The following is a 17,381-nucleotide window of genomic DNA, read 5'->3' as shown; positions in this document are numbered from 1 at the left end:
TTAAATCCAGTGATGGGCGTTCTTGTAAGAGGAAGAGAAGACACAGAGATGCCCACGGAGGAGGAGGCAATGTGAAGAGAGTGCAGAGACCGCAGCGATGCTGCCACAAGCAGCCAAGGAACCACAAGGAGCCAGAAGAGGCAAGGAAGAATTCTCCCCTAGCTGGCACCTTGATTTCAGACTTCTAGTCTCCAGAACTCTTAGCAAATAAATTTCTGTTGTTTTAAGTCACCAAGTCTGTGGTAATTTGTTACGGCCACCCTCAGACACTAATACACAAGGCAAATGGTAAAACTAAACAAGGACAAGCCAACCGTGGTTACTTCTAAGTAACTTCCTGGAAAAATAGCAGAGACTGACTCCACCCCAAAGATAAAGACGGGCACGGGACGGAGAGCAGGGACCGTCTCTGCCTTGCTGCAGTTTATGGTCCTAAGTTTTATTTCTGTTGACATCTCAGTCCAGGGAGTTCCAGAAGTCCGGCTCTGACTCAGTGCTCCACCCAGGTCTGGCTGAGTTCTGATAGGTGCTGGGTCATCTTGCTCTGTGAAATGGGAATTGTGGGTTTCTCTACACACAGCCAGAATCCCATGTGAGGGCTAAAACTTGAATATGTATTCCCCACTGGCGGAGGTCGGTTTCATCCCCTTCCCCATGTTACTTTGCATCTACTGATTTACAGGGAGATTTGGAGCGTTTGTGAGGGGAGGAATGGAAGTACCTATGTTATGTCTATAATGGAGCTGGCACGTGCAGACGTGTCTCACGGGCTGGGGAGGCGGGGCAACATGGGTAGCAGAAGAGAACACGTATCTGGTGTTGCAGCTGCTGCCGTTTCTGCTTTCACACACAACCGAGTCACCTTTGGAACATGCATCTGCCCTTGTAAGAAAAGCATCTGTGTGTTGGAATGAAAGAGTGTCTCGCTAACTTCTGTGATTGTTTGGTGTCTGAGCAGCCCTGCTCTGGACCTTTCCCCCCAGCAAGTGAGCATAACACAGAGGACACTGTCCTTCTCTCACCACGGAGGAAACCTCCGGCTGTCAGAGGCACCGTGAAGACTGTTGACGTCAGTGACAGGGAAATTCCAGTAGGAGACACCACTCAGTGGGAGCAGAGAACTTATGAATGAGCCAGGAGTCAAAGAGGTGTCCCTGAGTGACAAAGGCCAGGAACAAGTGGCAGCCCAAACTGATTCAGAGGTACATACAGCAACTCTTGGGGCACTCGGAAATACTTTAGGGAGGTGGGGCTTTTATAAGAGGATGAAGTTCCTGTATGAACACAAAGATCTTGGTAGCAGGTGGGATTTCAGAATTAATGTTGTTATTGCTGAGACTTGGGGACATGAGTCCCACAAGATTCTGGCCAATATAAGACACCAAACAGGAGAATATAAATATACTAAGGAATAATTGAGTATTTTATTGAGCTAGACAGTAAGCCCCCAAAAGGCAGGGACATTTTTTGTACCCCTTTGGGCTACATATAGAGAATAGACTCAATCTGTGTTGATTTATAAGAATTCCTGGTCCATTAAGTCCACAATTCAAGACTTTGTGAAATATTGTTACAAAATAAATTCTCACTTTTGGAGATGCAAAGAGCATGCAGCATCCCTGAACAATTTGTTTTACCAACAATGACATCCTCAGCAGCTTCAGAAAACTAGTACTGTCCTCCTCCCAAATAAGGCAGGCAGCCTCTACGGTGGCTCGCAGCAATCCCCCCAACCCTGATATTGATGCCTTGGTGTAACCTCCTCCTTTTGAGCGCGAACTGGGCCTAGTGACTCATTTCTAATGAATATAGCAAAAGTTATGGGATGTTACTTCCAAGATTAGTTATAAGAAGACTGACTTCCATCTTTTTTTTTTTTGAGGTATGTGGGCCTCTCACTGTGTCCTCTCCCATTGTGGAGCACAGGCTCCGGACGTGCAGGCTCAGCGGCCATGGCTCACGGGCCCAGCTGCTCCGTGGCATGTGGGATCCTCCCGGACCGGGGCACAAACCTCTGTCCCCTGCATCGGCAGGAGGACTCTCAACCACTGCGCCACCAGGGAAGCCCCTGACTTCCATCTTACTTGCCATTTTTTGAGCTCTCTCCCTTTCTCTTTCTCTCTCTCTCTGAATCAAAGGCACTCACCTCACATCCAGATTCTGAATCAAAGGCATGCACCCCATATCCAGATTCCTGACTTCCAGAAACTGTGAGATAATAAATGTTTGCTGTTTTAAGCTGCTAAATTTTGGGACAATTTGTTATGCAACATGGATGACTGATACACTAAATGTTAGGCCCTATGCAAAGAGACTTGAGGTATCATCTACAAAGGTCTTCAAAGATCTTCTGCCTTCATTCAGCATCACAGACCATCCCATATTTTCAAAAAGGGTGATGCCATAGGTGTTTCTTGGCTATTGTCACACATTTCATTGTTACTCCACTGCCACTTTAGAAGATTCTTCCTTAAAATTAACTGAAATCCTTCAAAGTGTCATTTAATACTTCCCGTTGTAAGAATAACTGGAATAAATGAAAAACAGAAGACCTAAGCAGAACACAGTGACAAGAGATAGCCTACATATGACTCTTGACAGCAAGAAGGAAAAAAAGTGAGCATTGAGCAAGCAGGCCATGTGAGCAGTGTCCACCAAGACAGCACCCACTGTGTGAAAAGTGTGTGGCAAGAAGAGTAAAGAGATCAAAAAAAAATGATGAGAATGCCCATGAGGCAGGTGAGGATCTGCCTACAAGGGCAGCCAAGCCCTGGGAATGGTAGTCATGAGAGCCTGCTAACCCTGTAAGCCCTGAAACGTACACGAAACAGACAAAAACACTTCAAGCAATGCCAGCCTGCTCAGCCAATGGGCTCAACACCAAGGGGTAATAGACAATAGGTGTCCCAAATCCAGCAAAGTCATAAAACTCCCAGAAATCACAGTGCTGTAATAGTAGTCGTCCTGTACAAAACTAAAGCTATCCTGGCACAGTACAAGGAAACAAAACAGGTCAAGAACAAAAGGTCAAAAACAGATAGGATTTGAACTTCATCTTCCAGCCTCATGAGCTACTATCAGCTTCCTAGAGAGGGACAATCAAGGGTCAATTGCAGGATATCTGACATTGGGTGTGAATGTTTGTTTAAATTATTTAGCAAGTTTGACGGGATTTTACCTGTCACTGAGTTTGTTGAAGGCAAATAAGAATCTATGGAGAAACCTTGCAGGGGCTTCCCTGGTGGCGCAGTGGTTAAGAATCCGCCCGCCAATGCGGGAGACGCAGGTTCGGGCCCTGGTCCGGGAGGATCCCATGTGCCGCAGAGCTACTGAGCCTGTGTGCCACGACTGCTGAGCCCGCGTGCCACAACTACTGAAACCCGTGAGCCTGGAGCCTGTGCTCCGCAACAAGAGAAGCCACCACAATAGGCACGTGCACCGCAATGAAGAGTGGTCCATGCTCTCCACAACTGGAGAGGGCCCGCGCGCACCAACGGAGACCCATTGCAGCCAAAAATAAATAAAATAGATGAATTATAAAAAAAAAAAAAGAATCTGCCTGCCAATGCAGGGGACACAGGTTCGATCCCTGGTCCGGGAAGATCCTACATGCCGCCGAGCAACTAAGCCCGTGTGCCACAACTACTGAGCCTGTGCTCTTGAGCCCATGAGTCACAACTACTAAAGCCCGTGTGCCACAACTACTGAAGCCTGTGTGCCTAGAGCCTGTGCTCCACAACAAGAAAAGCCACTGCAATGAAAAGCCCTCGCACCACAACGAAGACCAGCCCCCGCTCGCTGTAACTAGAGAAAGCTGGCGCACAGCAATGGAAGACCCAACGCAGCCAATAAATAAATAAATAAAATCTAAAAAAAAACCTTGCAAAGAGATAACCTTATACATGTATACAGGATACTGGTGTAAATGGTTACAGTGCTAGTGGTAGTGGTAAGGGTGGTAGTAGTAGTAGTAATAGTAGTGGCAGTAATGGTGCTAGGAGTATGAGTAGTAGTTATAAAATGTCCAATTTTGAAAAACTCTTCCCAGATATTGCTTGAAATTAAATACTGTACCTATGTGAGTCCCCAAGTCTAGTCTACCTCTATGCTGTGCTGGGCATGGACCACTGATCCCCAATCAGGTTTACCTGCCCACCTTTTACTTGACAAAGAGGAGAAAGGGATTACAGAGTTAACATAGGGAGGACAGATACACGGCTTCTTACCAATTTGTTCATTCTCCTGGACCTCAAGTACAGTCACTGTAGATGGACATGTAGGTGGATTATCATTAATGTCTTTAACTTTCACTTGAATTTTCAGTGGCAATGCGAGTGGTTTTCTATGCTCATCCCTTGCAACCGCATAAAAAACATACTACAACGAGATCAGAGTTAAGACATGAATCCTTCATCATCCCCTTTAAAAGGCAGAGAAAACAACGATTTCAATGCTATTTCATTTATCCCCTTATCATCAATTCGCTTAGAATTGGGAAATGAGAAAATATAAAATGGGCTGAATCTGTGAGGGTATTATCATGTCTCTGAGAGCAATAATGCACTGAGTTCAGAACACAGTTTGGGGGATATTGGTGGGGGGCTGGGTGTTAAGTAAAATTGTTTCTGCTCTCAGATATCCATGGGCCCAGGATCTCATCACCTGTGAAACTCCTACTAATTTTACTCACCGCATCCTTTTCTTCTCGGTCCAAGGGCTGAGTCACATAGATATCTCCTTCCTGGTCAATTAAAAATGGGAATTTTGATGGCTTCTCCTCTTCCACTAATGAATATAGTGCATCTGGTTCGTTCCACCGCACCTACAGGGCCCAAAGTGAATTGTCAGGAAAGATACATCCGGACAGAGAGAACTGGAAAGGAAATAAACAATTTTCTCATTCTCGATTTGAAATTTCTGACAACCCTGTTTAGATGTCTGTGGTTTCTTATAACTACTAAATTACATTTTTCGTTTTCAGCTTAAAATAATCCCTCCGCTTTTTTTCTCCTTTGTACTAAGTTATATTGCTCCAAATAAGCATATAGGGGTATTTTTCTTCTCTAAAGCAATTCTTTGTGAACCCTCTAAAGAGTTTGTGGGTTGTTCTTTTGGAAGTCCGCGTGTGAAGATTTCATGTCACGAAACACCAATTTAAGAAACAAAATGTATTTAGTAGCGGCATTATCTGAGCACTAAGCCATGATGGACAACAAGCTCCCAGAACTCACCAGTGAAGATGATGAGACACTTTCAGTTCTTCACCATGCTATTATTTAAGAAAGACAAATGACACATAAATAAAGAACATTCCTCCCTTAAGTCTTTAGTCTTAAAGACTTCAGGGATAAGAATATTTGCCAACAGACTTCTCTGGGTGTGCAGTGGTTAAGAATCCGCCTGCCAATGCAGGTGACACGGGTTAGATCCCTGATGAGGGAAGATCCCACATGCTGTGGAGCAACGAAGCCCATGCACCACAACTACTGAGCCTGCGCTCTACAGCCCACAAGCCACAACTACTGAAGCCCACGCACCTAGAGCCCATGCTCCACAAAAAAAGAAGCCACCTCAATGTGAAGCCCGTGCACCGCAACGAAGAGCAGCCCCCACTCACCGCAACTAGAGAAAAGCCCGTGTGCAGCAACGAAGACCCAACGCAGCCAAAAAGAAATAAATTAACTCATTAATTACTTTTTTAAAACAAAGAATATTTGCCAACTCCTAGAGTTGTTTTGTAAACAACTTGGCAAAAAAAATCAATAAAGTGGTGCTGGGAAAACTGGACTACTACACGTAAAAGAATTAAATTAGAACACTTCCTAACACCATACACAAAAATAAACTCAAAGTGGATTAAAGACCTAAATGTAAGGCCAGACACTATAAAACTCTTAGAGGAAAACATAGGCAGAATATTCTATGACATAAATCACAGCAAGATCCTTTTTGACCCACCTCCTAGAGAAATGGAAATAAAAACAAAAATAAACAAATGGGAAAGGAAACCACAAACAAGACGAAAAGACAACCCTCAGAATGGGAGAAAATACTGCAAACCAAGCAACTGACAAAGGATTAATCTCCAAAATATACAAGCAGCTCATGCAGCTCAATATCAAAACAATAAACAACCCAATCTGAAAATGGGCAGAAGACCTAAATAGACATTTCTCCAAAGAAGACATACAGATTGCCAACAAACACGTGAAAGAATGCTTAACATCATTAATAATTAGAGAAATGCAAATCAAAACCACAATGAGGTATCACATCATACCGGTCGGAATGGCCATCATCAAAATATCTAGAAACAATAAATGCTAGAAAGGGTGTGGTGAAAAGGGAACCCTCCTGCATTGTTGGTGGTAATGTAAATTGATACAGCCACTATGGAGAACAGTATGGAGGTTCCTTAAAAAACTAAAAATAGAACTACCATATGACCCAGCAATCCCACTACTGGGCATATACCCTGAGAAAACCATAATTCAAAAAGAGACATGTACCACAATATTCATTGAAGCACTATTTACAATAGCCAGGACATGGAAGCAACCAAAGTGTCCATTGATAGATGAATGGATAAAGAAGATGTGGCACATATATACAATGGAATATTACTCAGCCATAAAAAGAAACGAAATTGAGTTATTTGTAGTGAGGTGGATAGACCTAGAGACTGTCATACAGAATGATGTAAGTCAGAAAGAGAAAAACAAATCCCATACGCTAACACATGTATATGGAATCTAAGAAAAAAAATGGTTCTGATGAACCTAGGGGCAGGACAGGAATAAAGACACAGACATAGAGAATGGACTTGAGGACACGGAGACGGGGAAGGGTAAGCTGGGACGAAGTGAGAGAGTGGCATGGACATATATACACTACCAAATGTAAAATAGATAGCTAGTTGGAAGCAGCCGCATAGCACAGGGAGATCAGCTCGGTGCTCTGTGACCACTGTAGAAGGGTGGGATAGGGAGAGTGGGAGGGAGGTGTAAGAGGGAGGGGATATGGGGATATAAGTGAATATAGCTGATTCACTTTGTTATACAGCAGAAGCTAACACGACATTGTAAAGCAATTATACTCCAATAAAGGTGTTTGAAAAAAAAATCAGTAAACTCAATACTAAGACCTGTCTACTTGCTACAGACAGGGCCTGGCCTATCTGATAGTCTAGTACTAATAACAACATGTACTGAGGGTTTTACCCCATTCCAGACCTAATTCTAAACACTTTTATATGTTATCTCATTTAATCCTCAAATAGCCCCATGAGGTAGAGACTATTGTTATCCCCACCTTATAAATGGGGAAACTAGGGCACAAAAATTTAAGTGACTTGCCTCTAGTCTTACAGCCATTTGAAATTTCCACACTCAACTATTCTCTCAAACCAGCTTGGGAAGGGTATCCCTTTCTAGTTATTTAAGCACACCCTCTGTCCAAGACAAAAACCATGTTCTTAGTTGTAAGCGAGCTCCTTTGATGTCCTAAAAATTCAGCCTAAGTTCTCTCTTGAGCTGTCCCCCTCCACTCTTATTCAGTTTCAAGCCACACAAAGTACCTTCCCCAGGCCTAGGTATTGGGTGTGGCTCTTTAGATTTTCTTTTCTTTGACAGCCCTAAGTGAAAACAAGTGTCTGTGTTCTTTTTAGCATTTACAAATCCTTATGAAGGTAACCTAAACAATAAACAGGAAGACTTTAGTAAAGGAACCCAATCTGAAATTCTCACGGTAAAGAGTCCTGACATAGTTTCTTAGCTGGTAAAGCAGAATATTTCTTGCTTTCATTCTTTTTGTTTTTTCCTCTGAAGGTGAAATTCATTAATTCAATGTTTAATAAATAAAAATCCTTTTAAGTTAGACAACAGATATGGTGGGATAGGCCATTCCAGGACCCCTTAACAACAACAGTGTCATCTGAAAAAAATTAGGGCTACTACAGACTACAACTCCTTCATAACGTTAATACCTTTTATTCACTTCCACAGATACTAATTAATTTCCACAACAACCCAAAGATCTGTTATTATCCCCATTTTATTGGTGAGAAGTTGGGGCTCATAAGAGTTTATCTGCTTCCAAATCCAGTGCTCTCCCACTTAACTCACAGCTTTTGCATCAAGAAACTTCCTGATCTTCCAGAAAAGATCAGATCTGGGTGAACCCCAGAGTGGATTTCCAGGAGCTAAAGAAAGAGGAGGGGGTTCAGGATGAACACCAGCCATAGAGGTGGGACCGGGGGAGGGTTTGAATGGAGGGGAGAGGTACCCACAGGAGATGGAATTGGCAGGGGTGGGCTCCAAAGGTAAAGGTCATCTACTCAGCTTTCACACTTGACCAGTCTTATCTCTGTTCCTCGGCCTGTGATGGGTTGAGTCTTTCGCATAGAGATTTTTCCCAAAGGAATAAGAAACAGCCTTTCAAAAATAATTTGCAGCCCCAAATTTGAATCATGTACATGTACCACATACAGCCCACTCTAGGGCAGCCATATCCTACACTCTTGACAGGGAACAACAGTATTATCTACTTGGAAGGTGAAGGTGAGTGAAGTTCTCTTTTAAAACTCATATATATAATATCTGAATCCAAGTTGTAAAGTCCAGAGTTTACCCATGATGGCAAACTCCAGAGACTTGGGGCCAGAGACCTTGTCTATTTAGTTTGCTTCATAATGACGCTATGCAGAAATGTCAGTGAAGACCATGAGGGTGGGCCCCTACAATGTGAGTGCTGATTGACTGGGTAGGCTCTAGGCATTCCTTGGGCACTACCTGAGTGATTTTAATGGGGTAAGGATTAGTTGAATTTTCTTCAATCTCCACTGGTTCTGGTGTTTTCCAAATATTCTCCTTCACCATAATATCCACAGATGTGGTGTCACTAAAGGAATGCTCATTCTGGCCTCCCATGTCCTCCACTGAGACCACTAGCTTGTAGGAAGGATTCTTCAAAGGATCCAGGTCCTGGGATCCTATGGGAAGTAGGAGAGAAAAGAAAAGCAAATGTCTCTGAAGGTGATACAGATCTAGGTCCTTTTAACTGCCTCAGAGAGTCATATGAGGACATCACTTAACTTACCTGCTAGAGTAAGTGAAATTGCCCCCGTTTTGTTGTTGATCTGAAAGTACATGACATTGTTGACCTTGGGAAGCTGCATGATAATTTTATAAATAAGCTGGCCGTTGGGTGTGGCTGGATCATCCAAGTCTGTAGCATTGACATACATAAAGGGCTTTCCTGTTTAACAAAATGTACCCAGAAAAAAAAGATATTAATTGAAACCCAAACCAACCACAGACACATTTGCCTTCTAAGAGGCAGAAATAGAATGGAGGAAGGTGCCATAATTCATATCAGTGGTGAAATAATTCTTTATTCTGCCCCTTTCCTCTAGGATGAGGTTTCTTAAAGTATGATCCAGGGACTTCTAGAGGTCTTTGAGACTGTTTTTAGGGTCATACATGTGTGAAAGACCCATTGAAATCACAACATAAGGGCTTCCCCGGTGGCGCAGTGGTTGAGAGTCCGCCTGTCGATGTGGGGTACGCGGGTTCATGCCCCTGTCTGGGAAGATCCCACATGCCGCGGAGCGGCTGGGCCCGTGAGCCATGGCTGCTGAGCCTGCGCGTCTGGAGCCTGTGCTCGGCAATGGGAGAGGCCACAACAGTGAGAGGCCCGCGCACCGCAAAAAAAAAAACATAATTTGATGGATTTTAGCATAAAGGAGTATCCCAAAAAAGGCATTAATATGGTTTCGGATTCTACATTGAAAATAACATTTAAGAAACCACCACTTGTTGAGTTTTGGTCTAGTATCAAAGAATATCCACAATTATCTGAAGCGTTATTACACTATTAACACTGTGTAGGGAGAGTTTTTCTTTAAATGTTTCAGCCAAAACAGCATATGGCAACAAAATGAATGCAGAAACAGAAATGAGAATCCAACTGTTCTCAATTAATCCAGACATTAAAGAGAGGTGCAAAGATTAAAACAATGCCATTCTTCTTAACATTCCTTTTGTCTTTGAAAATAGTTGTTTTTATTAAAATATGCTTATTACTTTAAATCAATCACTAAATAAATATTTTTTAATTTCTCAGTTTTAATTTCAAATACAATAAATATTGATAGATATAACCAGTGACGTATTGGAGTCAACTCGTGAGACCTAGTTGAATTTTCAGAAATTTTGTGAGCCAATTATTAACACCAGTGGTAGCTTAAAATAGGTTATGGTGAGAGTACTTATACCACAGAAATTGACAAATTCTACAAATCAAGGTTTTTTCTCCCCGGAGAGACAGCTATTAAAATTTACTAGCACACCACTGGATATAACCAAAAGTTTCTTGGAGTCCACAATAGTTTTTATGAGAATACAAGGGCCCTGAGACGAAAAAGTTTGAGAATCACTGAATTAGAAAACCCTATTGGTAAAGAATAAGACCTGGAAGATTATTACTTGGCAGAGTTTAGTGGTGAGCCTTTGGTATGCAACCTCAGGGACAGAGACACGTGAAATTGCTCCACATAATAAAGTGGAAGGAATATTCTTCCTGAGTTATTGGAAGTGGGCATTGAAGAGTGAGAGATAGCGATTAAGTGACACAGAGGGAAGTTTGACAGTGAGTTGACGGAAATGGCCAAAAGTCTTTCTGAGAACTCACAGTCTAATATTCATGTTTATTTTGTGCACTGTTATGACATGATGCTCCTTCATTCCTCTAAATCTTCAGTAAAGCCTGCCACACACACCTATGCTTTGATGAGGGGCTTTTGTAGAAATGAAAAGTAAAAGAGTGAAGGGATGAGTCATAGCTAGGAGCTGAAGTCAGAGAAGAAAAAGAACTGGAAGCCAGCAGTGACCCTGAGAATGTGGATTTCTGGGAGGATGTGGGAGAGTAAGCTTACCTTTCCAGAGTGTTCTAGAGTGTTCTAAAGCTGTAAGGTGTTCTAAATTTTCACCCTAAAATGGTGATTCTTAACTAGGGGTGATTTTGTCCCCCAGGGGACATTTGGCGATGTCTGAAGACATCTTTGCTGTCACAATTTGAAAGGGAAGTGTTGCTCCTGGCATCTGGTGCATTGATAGATGTCAGGGATGCTGCCTAACATTCTATAATGCACAGAACAGCCCCTAACAAAAAAAGAATTATCAGGCCCAAGATGTCCATAGTGCCAACGTTGAGATGTTGTGTCCCAGAGCAGTGGAGATAATAAAACAACTCCCAGAGGATTGCTGTGAAGTTTAAATAAGATAAATAAAATTTAAATAAGATGGTAAGTCCTTAATGAATGCTAGTTACACATGTTAGCCACACAAATCTGCCCCTCTGCCTGTTACACTTGCATCTTTCCACAGATATCTCCAGGCTCCTGCCTATTACCTGGGCGAGAATTCTGCCTTACTGAGCCTTCATACTTTGACTGGAGAAACACAGGTCGATTGTCGTTGATGTCCTTCACTTCTATGGTGATGGGGACCGGGCCCTCCACTGTATTGCCGTGAGCATCCAGGGCTGAGACCTGATGTTGACAGGAAAAGGAAACCTCCTTGGTGAGTCTGGACCTCATATCACACACTCAAAAGTCACTTGAAAGAAATTAGAGCCCAAATAACCAATAACCTGGTCACTACAGGGGAGAAAGACACCCATAAGAGCCCAGATTGGGAGCTGCTAAAATAGAGGCCCTATCAGTTAAATCAATCTAATCATGACTGTGTTTTTCCAGCAGTGAGGTTGGCTGGACACTGGACATGCTTTTTTTCTAAATAGCTGGAATCAGTAAAATAAGAACACTTTGACCCTTGAGGGTATGAAAATATGTCCTGTTACAGAGGCATTTTAGTGGCTGATCTGCAGAGCCAGTAGTAAAATTTAAACAGAAAGCTTTTGGCTTGCTCTTTTCCCCACAATTAGCTCTCTATCATTCAGATAGAGATACAAACCATGAAAACTAAGGGGGAAAGAGAGAGAGAAGGGTCTCTCTAGGCAGCCTCTGACTTTGGTCATTGATTACTTCTGCTTCTTGCAAGGCCCAAAGGAGCTTCATCTAGTACCACTGCCACCTTCTTTGTGGGTCCAGAGACCACCCAACAGCCACAGGCAGACACCAGTGTAATAGCAGAGAAGTACTGGCTAGTTTTGATCCATGTGCCATCCAGGTTTCCACTCATTTTGATGAGTAATGCCATCTAAGAGCCTTAGCCATATAAATTGGGTTACTCTGGTCATAAAGCCTAAAAAAGAGGATACCTTTGCCACACGCCTCTCTAGTTGTTAAAAAATAAAATAAAATTTAAAAAGACAAATGAGATTTGCAAAGCATGTCATTAGTGTCAGGAGAGCTGAAACAGGATTCTGTGCTAGGAAAGAAGGTGCCAGTGATATTTCCAGGACAAAGAGTGCTCAGAGAGATTAGAGTTAGTGTCCTTTGTCTGGTCTCAGTTCACCTGGAGTTTGTGAACAGCTCTTGTTTCCCTGTCCAGGGCTTTGCTGTAATACAGAAGTCCATCTTGTTGTATCTGAAATATGTCATCTGTCTCCCCAGTTAGTTTGAAAGTCACAGCAAGAGGACTGGCCTTAAACTGGGGAAAAGCAAACATTAGATTAGGTTGTAAGGAAAAACAATGTTGTAGAATTTGTAGTAAGTCACCAATTTCAGGTAACGTTTTCATTTGTACAATCACTAAAATAAGAAATTCTAAGCTTTTAAAGTGATACATTCTAAAAGTCTGCTTGAACGTTAGCTATGTACATTCAAAATACATTTTCCTCAAGAAACAATATGTGACATAATTCAGTACATTGATGAAAGCCAATAGATGCTTTAAATTGTAGCTAAAGTTAGATGAGATTTTTCTGGGAATATCAGAAAGCTATAATACTACTAGCTTTTAAGTAACATTAAAAAGGGTAGCTTCATTGCTAGGATAAAAAAGATGTCATTTAGTACTTCTACAACTTGTGACAAAGATTAAAAGACATTTTAATATTAAGGAAAACAACTTAAAAGTGGCTTTAATTGATAAAGTTCTATATGACAATCTCACTTTTTCAGAAGTAAAGAAAATACCAATGATTATTCATGGGATAGCTGGATAGCTATAATACTTTTAAGACCACAAGAATAGAAAATTCACATAAAATAAAGCAGATGTAAAAGTTGTTCAACCTCATTAATAATTATATATATATATATATATTTTTTTTTTTTTTTTTTTTTTTTTGCGGTACGCAAACCTCTCACTGTTGTGGCATCTCCTGTTGTGGAGCACAGGCTCCGGACGCGCAGGCTCAGTGGCCATGGCTCACGGGCCTAGCCGCTCCACGGCATGTGGGATCTTCCCAGACCGGGGCACGAACGCGTGTCCCCTGCATTGGCAGGCGGACTCTCAACCACTGTGCCACCAGGGAAGCCCCTAATATATTTTTATATATTTAAAAAATAAAAACTAATAGTCAATGTTGTAAAGGATGTAAATAAACACACATATTATTGATGAAAATATAAATTAGTATAATCCTTTTGGAAATAACTTGAGGCATAAAATGTTTGTAGCCTTTGATAGCAAATATTACTAAATAGAATTTATTCTAAGGAAATATTTTTTAAACAATAAACTGCATGCTTGTAGTATAGTAGCCTACAATACTGGTAAAGTTGAAAACTCCTAAATGGTCAAAAAAAGAAAGGTATAAAATTATATAACACATAAACTTAATGAATTTTAAGCATTAAAATATTCATTCTATAAATTATGAATCAGCAAAAGAACAATGATATGGTGTAAAGTAACAAAAGGAGAACATGAGTAAGTCTAGATAATGATTGTAACAGTACCAAGTGTATTCATGTCGGTTGGCAAGAAATGGAATTTAAAAAAAAAACCAAACAGCTGATGTGTTACATGGGTAGAACTGTGGCTTGCAAAATCCAAGGATTGTTTATTTAAGAAAATTACTATCAGTTAGAAGCAAGCTTTGTAGTTGCTTTGACTTGCCCTAATTCCATCATCCTTTCTCAGGATATGCAGTGGCCTTGAAAACCAACAGCCTCACAACCATGGTACTATGTAGGGGGTAGAAGGAGTTTGGAGTTTCCCAGAAGTCCTGTCCCCAAAGAACTGATATTATCTAACCTATCTGGAAGCTCCCTGGAAATACCTATTCATGCAGCTTGTCTTTATTTGACCCAACTCAGAGCTCACTCACTGAAAACAATTTTCTTCCTGGGGAATCTGTTGAAAATAATCATCAGCAGTTGCTTAACACTGCAGCTGCCTGAGACAGTGATAGCAGTTGATGCAAATAAGACTTTAACTAAAACACTTAAAAGGTAAAGCTTGAGAATGAGATGTCCCTTGCAGGGGCCAGGGGAACATCAAAAATCTCCAATAGATTCCTGGGAGTCTAAAAGGCCACATTCATAAGTAGAGCTGTGCACATGCCCAGGAAAAACCTTAGAAGGCCCTAATCTCTCACCTCTGACTGACCTTGAGGCGCTGTGCAAGCAGGAAGTAAAGGCTAATGCAGAGTTGTAAACTGTTTGCCATATCTTTGAAGATGTACCCAACAAGTACACAGAGCCTATTGGCAAAGGTTGGAAGACTTATTGATTCTAGGCTTGTAAGGAAACCTTAATTCAATCATTAGCTGAACACTAAGCTAACCAAACAGACTTCAGTGGCTACATATGGCAAAGAATACAGACTTTACAGAATTAATTCAGGAAAGTCATTAAACAAACAAACAGCAACAACAACAAATCCTGGGAAGACAATGGGATATGATTTCTGGTGTTGCCACATCATATTATTTATAAAGTCCAGTTTTCAACAAATGATTGTGAGACATGCAAATAAAAGAAAAGTAAGGCCCATATAAAGGAAAAATAGCAGTCAACAGAAACTGTCCGCAAGGAAGTCTAGATGTTAGACTTACTAAATAGGATTTTAAATTAACTATTTTAAACAGGTTCAAAAACAAAAGGAAACTATCTCTAAAGAACTAAAGTATGATAACAATGTCTCACCAAATAGAGAATATAAATAAAGACATGGAAATTATTTTTTAAAAAAACAAATAAGAATTCTAGAGTTGAAAAGCATAATAACTGAAATGAAAAATTCATTAGAAAAGGCCCAACAGTAAGTCTTAGCTAGCAGGAGAAGAATTTGTGAATTTGATAATAGATCAATTGAGGTTATCCACCCTGACAGAAAGAAAGAAGAAATATTAACAGAATCCTAGAGACAAACGGAACATCATCAAGCAAACATGCATAATGAGAGTCATAGAAGAAAAGGAAAGAGTGAAAGGGGCAGAAAGATTATTTGAAGAAATACTAATCAAAAACTTCCTAAATTTGAGAAAAACATTAATCTATGCTTCCAAGAAGTTCACTGAACTTGAAATACAATAAATTCAAAGAGACTCAAACTTAGACTCATCATAATAAAACACAAAACAAACAAACAGGGACTTTTCTGGTGGTGCAGTGGTTAAGAATCCACCTGCTAATGCAGGGAACATGGGTTCGATCCTTGGTCCAGGAAGATCCCATGTGCCATGGAGCCCATGTGCCACAACTACTGAGCCTGTGCTCTAGAACCTGTGAGCCACAACTACTGAGCTGTGTGACACAATTACTGAAGCCCATGCACCTAGAGCCCATGCTCCACAACAAGGAAGCCACTGCAATGAGAAGCCTGCACACTGCAACGAAGAGTAGCCCCCACTCGCCGCAACCAGAGGAAGCCTGCATGCAGCAATGGAGACCCAATGCAACCAAAAATAAATAAATAAAAATATATAAATTTATTAAAAAAAAACAAAAAGGGCTTCCCTGGTGGTGCAGTGGTTGAGAGTCCACCTGCCGATGCAGGGGACACGGGTTCATGTCCCAGTCCGGGAAGATCCCACATGCCGTGGAGCGGCTAGGCCTGTGAGCCATGGCCACTGAACCTGCAAGACCCGAGCCTGTGCTCTGCAATGGGAGGGGCCACAACAGTGAGAGGCCCGTGTACCACAAAAAAAAAAAAAGAGAATTTGGAAGTACAGAGACTCATCACATACAAAGGATCCTCAACAAACTGAACAGCTGATTTCTCATGGAGGCCAGAATACAGTGAAATGACATACTCAAAGTGCTGAAAGAAAAAGACTGCCAACTAAGAATTGTATATGCAACAAAACTATCCTTCAAAATGAGGGTGAAATTAAGCTATACTACTATTCGAACAAACAAACTTTAAGATAAAAATTATTACTAGAGAAAAGAAGGATATTCTATACTGATACAAGAGTCAATCCCTCAAGATTCTATAACAATTATAAACATATATGCACCTACCAACAGACCCCAAAATACATGAAGCAAAAACTGACAGAATTGAAGATAAAATATACAATTCAACAATAATAGTTGGTGACTTGAAAACTTCACTTTCAATAATGAATATAACAAACAGACAGACGATCAACAAGAAAATAGAAGACTTGAACAACACTGTAAACCAACCAGAAGCTAACAGACATCTATGGAACACTCCATCCAACAAAATCCTAACACACATTCTTCTTAAATATACATTAAACATTCTCCAGGCTAGATCATATGATAGATCACAAAACAAGTTTCAATAAATTTAAATCATTGAAGTCATACAAAATATGTTCTCTAACCACAATGGAGAAACTAAAACCAAATAACAGGAAATGTGGGAAAACCACAAATATATGGAAATAACAATACACTCTAATAACCAATAGGTCAAAGAGGAAATTAAAAGGGAAATTAGAACATACTTTTAGATGAATGAAAATGAAAACACAGCATACCAAACTTTATGGGATACAGATTAAGCAGTACATGGAGGCAAATCTATAGCTGTAAATGCCTATAAAAGAAGAAAATGTCAAATCAATAATCTTCTACCTTAAGAGACTAGAAGAAGATGAATAAACTAACCCAAAGCAAGCAGAAGGAAATAAAAATTAGAGTGGAAATTAATAAAATGGAGAATACAAAAGCAAAGGAGAAAATCAGCAAAACCAAAAGTTGGTCTTTTGAAAAGATCAACAAAATGGACAAATCTTCAATTGGACTTACCAAGAAAAAAATAGACACAAGAGGGACTTCCCTGGTGGTCCAGTGGGTAAGACTCCCTGCTCCCAATGCAGAGGGCCTGGATTTGATCCCTGGTCAGGGAACTAGATCTTGCATGCATACCACTACTAAGAAGTCCACATGCCACAACTAAGAAGCCCGCGCACCGCAACTAAAAAAAAAGATCCCGCGTGCCAAAACTAAGACCCAGCACAGCCAAAATAAACAAATAAATATTTTTTTTAAA

General features: G+C 40.9%; 1 protein-coding gene across 1 annotated transcript in view; it reads right to left on the bottom strand.

Annotated features, from left to right (window-relative positions):
* The window catches only part of CDH17 (cadherin 17), a gene marked incomplete at both ends in the record, with an annotated part of 87,135 nt that overhangs the window by 45,487 nt on the left and 24,267 nt on the right, over window positions 1-17,381 (bottom strand). The window contains 6 exons of the mRNA XM_082674734.1: window positions 4,227-4,377; window positions 4,691-4,822; window positions 8,790-8,989; window positions 9,097-9,255; window positions 11,410-11,548; window positions 12,477-12,611. Of these exons, the coding sequence (XP_082530860.1) occupies window positions 4,227-4,377; window positions 4,691-4,822; window positions 8,790-8,989; window positions 9,097-9,255; window positions 11,410-11,548; window positions 12,477-12,611 (916 nt within the window). The remainder of the gene's footprint in view (window positions 1-4,226; window positions 4,378-4,690; window positions 4,823-8,789; window positions 8,990-9,096; window positions 9,256-11,409; window positions 11,549-12,476; window positions 12,612-17,381) is intronic.

Source organism: Grampus griseus, assembly GCF_964374135.1.
Source record: "Grampus griseus genome assembly, chromosome: 17".
NCBI classification, from domain to species: domain Eukaryota; kingdom Metazoa; phylum Chordata; class Mammalia; order Artiodactyla; family Delphinidae; genus Grampus; species Grampus griseus.
The sequence above is the reverse complement of the archived record's forward strand: the minus strand, read 5'-3'. Positions and strand labels throughout refer to the sequence as shown.